Source organism: Cupressus sempervirens, chromosome 3 (assembly GCF_028749045.1).
Source record: "Cupressus sempervirens isolate cs-2001-9-10 chromosome 3, ASM2874904v1, whole genome shotgun sequence".
NCBI classification, from domain to species: Eukaryota; Viridiplantae; Streptophyta; class Pinopsida; order Cupressales; family Cupressaceae; genus Cupressus; species Cupressus sempervirens.
Window position 1 is genome coordinate 37935430 of NC_143120.1, and position 3570 is coordinate 37938999.

Consider the following 3570-nt stretch of genomic DNA (forward strand, 5'->3'; position numbering starts at 1 on the left):
GTTTTACTTTTTCTTCTTAGACCATCAAGATATTGTAGTTTCGATCCATTTATGCAGGAATGATTTTTTATACTGTATATTCATTTTATTTTATTTTATTTTGAAATCCTATCATATATTTGTCGCGGTCAAAGTTTCTCAGTTGCCTGTGAATGCTATGATCTCAGAGTCAGCACATTGCAAATTGAAACAGTAAAATGCAATTCATTAATGGCCAACACTTTTTCGGTATATAGTTTTATCAACTTTAGCAAGAAGTTCGCAGATTTGTTAACAACCCCAATGAAAGAACGTACAAAATCCAATTTAATCGTACCCTACAGCTGTTTTCGGACTTTTTATAGGTGGAAAAAGCCTCTCCCAAAATTTGGTAGTTTATACTTTTCTTCTATATATTTCCCTTCTTGTTTTAATTGGAACTCAAATCATGAATTGAGCATACTTCAGGTTTTGAGCAGTTTTCTTCACTTTCAGAATGGCTCGTTTGTTCTTGTTTAGTCTTGTGCTATTTTCTGTGATAGTGCTCTTTGCATGGAGTATTGAGGTACATGTTAAGTTATGCTTTCTTCACACATTTGATAAAACACAATGCAAAAAAAACTGGCCTTTTATTAGGGGCACAACTGATAAACCACAATGTTGCAATGTGTCTTCTTTAGAAGGAAGCTACAATTTCATTCTCTATAATAAAATTGTCTTAGCAAACTGTAACGTTTTATTGATCCTGATTTGGGAGATTTGATTGACGATTAAATATTGCATTTTGCAGGGAACACTTCAACAAAACGAGGAGCCACATTTAATGAGGCTGCTGAGGGTAAATCAGAAATTTCCTTTTGCAATTACTTGATGAAGTATTCAGGTTAGATAGGAGGTGTGCTTATCATGGTGTGTCCTAGAAAAACCAGATAGCAGTTTAATCTTCATATGAAAATGACTTGAAAAATTTATGCTGTGACCTTAAAAACTCAGGTTCGTGTTTATGATGGTGGATTCTGACAAAATGCTAGTAAAGAGTTCTAAGGATTATTTTATGTTTTCTGACAATTTTTTGTTTTTTTTCCTCATATACAGGGAAGGCATGGGCATGGACATGGACACAGGCATGGACATGGTCATAGACATAGACATGGGCATGGGCATGGGCATGGGAATGGGAATGGCAGCCTTAGGCCTTCAGGTTGCTTATATTTAAACTTTTTGACAAGTGCTTGTTCATATTCTGCGATTATATTCATTTTGGTGGTACATTTTTCTTCTTGACCATTGCTTACAAAATTTTATAATGGATTTGCAGATTGTGAGCCAAGGTGTTCATACAGGTGCTCTGCAACGTCTCACAAAAAGCCATGCTTGTTCTTCTGCAACAAATGCTGTGCAACATGTTTGTGTGTTCCACCAGGGACTTATGGCAATAAACAAGTCTGCCCCTGCTACAACAACTGGAAAACTAAGGAAGGAGGTCCCAAATGCCCTTAGATATTAATGTCATCTTTCAATGGGCAAAGCCGATTTTGGGAAGAATTCAACAAGAAGAAACACAAATATGTTTGGAACAGCTAAAATAACTCTTCACCTGGTATGGTGGAGGGCTCGGATCTATTTACTTTTTCTGCATTATAAATTTTGACATGGTTTAAGTCCAAAGTTTAATTTAGATTTATATGCTAAAAATTTGAAGTTTCCTTGGAGCAATCTGGGCCTGGTTATTGAAAACTAATTGTAACATAAATCTTTAACTTTTTTATGGATTGAAATGCTTTTAGATTTTTGCTTCTCGTAACATTGAAAGTAAGAAATTGCTTATTTATAAATCTTTTTAGACAACATGAATGATTGACTTGTGTTTAAATTTTGAGATTATTGTTTAGCGTGATAGAATAAATGAATACAAAATTGGGGTACAATGGTGATGACAATGGTGATGAGCAGGAAGTTGCAGGAAGCTACCGTATTAGTAATCTTGAAGAAGAAATCAGGGCCATCTTGTTTTTGTGTTCCCTTTCTGATAGTTGGAAAGGAGTGGTGATTAAAATTAGTAGTTCTTTGTTAAAAGGGGAAAAAATCTAATAACAAAAGAAGGTATGTTGCAGTCTGATTTTGTTACAGCAACTTTTTTGAATGAAGACATGAGAAGAAATGATCAAGGTATCTCAGACTAAGAGATTTTTTATTATCAAAATTAAGGAGGAGAAGTGGTGATACATGAAAAATTGATAAATATATAGATATGAAATTTAAGAATATAGAAGTTTCAAGAAGCATGTCTGGTGCAAAAAGACCCTATAATAATGCTGTAAGCAAAAGCAAAAAAGACTACTGTGACGTGTGATGAAAAGTGAGAAAGTGGACCAGAAAGGTGACTATGGTTCTTTCCCTCTCCAAAAATGTAGAGTTAGAGTTTAATGTTGAAACAGAGAAGATCACAAAGGTTTTTGAGAGATCAACCTTGTGATCAAATTTCCACTTGATTTTCTGTTTTTCCCAGAGAATAATGCTTGCATTCAATTGGGTAGGTCATAGTTTCTTGGCCATACTGTTTTATGCCTCAAATAATTTTACCTAATTATTTTCATAAACTTTAGAATTAAAAAAATATTACAATGAAAAGGCAGCAAACCCTTGTTTCTAAGCTTCGGTCCAAGAATGGAATTCACTGAGTTGGGCAGTGTTTTAGAATTGCTCTTATAATATGAGGATGAACAATACTTTGTTGGTATCATATTTTATTTTTTATTTTTTATTTTTTGTTGGTATCATTAGTTAGGTCACATAATGTAAATTTATTGATTCTGATCAAATCAAGAGAGCATATGTTGTGTTAGATTTTGTGGTAATGTGCATATCGGCCACAAGAAATAGAAAATATAATAAACTAATTTACCATTACAACGAGATTGTCACAGACATTTAAAGATGAAAAGTGACAGACAGGAAATTCTAATTGAAAATTTCAAAAAAAAACTATATATATAATCTAGTGTATCATCTATACAAGGGAGAATAAAATATCAAATAAAATAAGCTAGAGATGGGCGGTTGAACTGCATAGAAACTACCGAAAGTAATTAACTCTGAAGTTGAACATTAATGTTTAGTATGTTGACATTCTCCCTTTAATCAAGAGGGGTTAAATTGGAAGTAATTTTCGAGTCAGACCTTTTTTTAAACCAAATACTTTAGTAAGATTATTTGCAGGGTGAGTTTGTAGTAGAACAATATTTGAATTGAACACTATCATCTTTTATATTATGTCAAATCAAATGAAACTGTGTTGATGTATTTAGTTTAATTATGAAAGATTTAAAATGTAGTCATTTTGCTTGTAAATTTGTGTTAACATAGAGTGATGTGGATGAAACTAGTTATTACAAATCATGAATTTTTTTTTGAAGTCATAAGATTACTTGAGTTGGCTATCATATATACTAGCACTAACTGGTTCTTTACATTCTCAAAAAATAACATCAAACCTGACTTTTTTGAAGTTATAAGATTACTCAAGTTGGCTATCATATATACTAGTATAACTTGTTCTTTAGATTCTAAAAAAATAACATCAAACCCGAG

The 3570-nt window shown here is 32.5% G+C and overlaps 1 protein-coding gene across 1 annotated transcript; it reads left to right on the forward strand.

Annotated features, from left to right (window-relative positions):
* The first annotated feature begins 432 nt into the window (after positions 1–432).
* Positions 433–1769, forward strand: LOC149564668 (uncharacterized). The gene is made up of 4 exons (XM_089816912.1): positions 433–544; positions 770–817; positions 1075–1180; positions 1298–1769. The coding sequence occupies exons 1-4, from the start codon at positions 476–478 to the stop codon at positions 1477–1479; spliced, it is 405 nt and encodes a 134-aa protein (XP_089673038.1). The 5' UTR covers positions 433–475; the 3' UTR covers positions 1480–1769.
* Positions 1770–3570: the final 1801 nt, after the last annotated feature.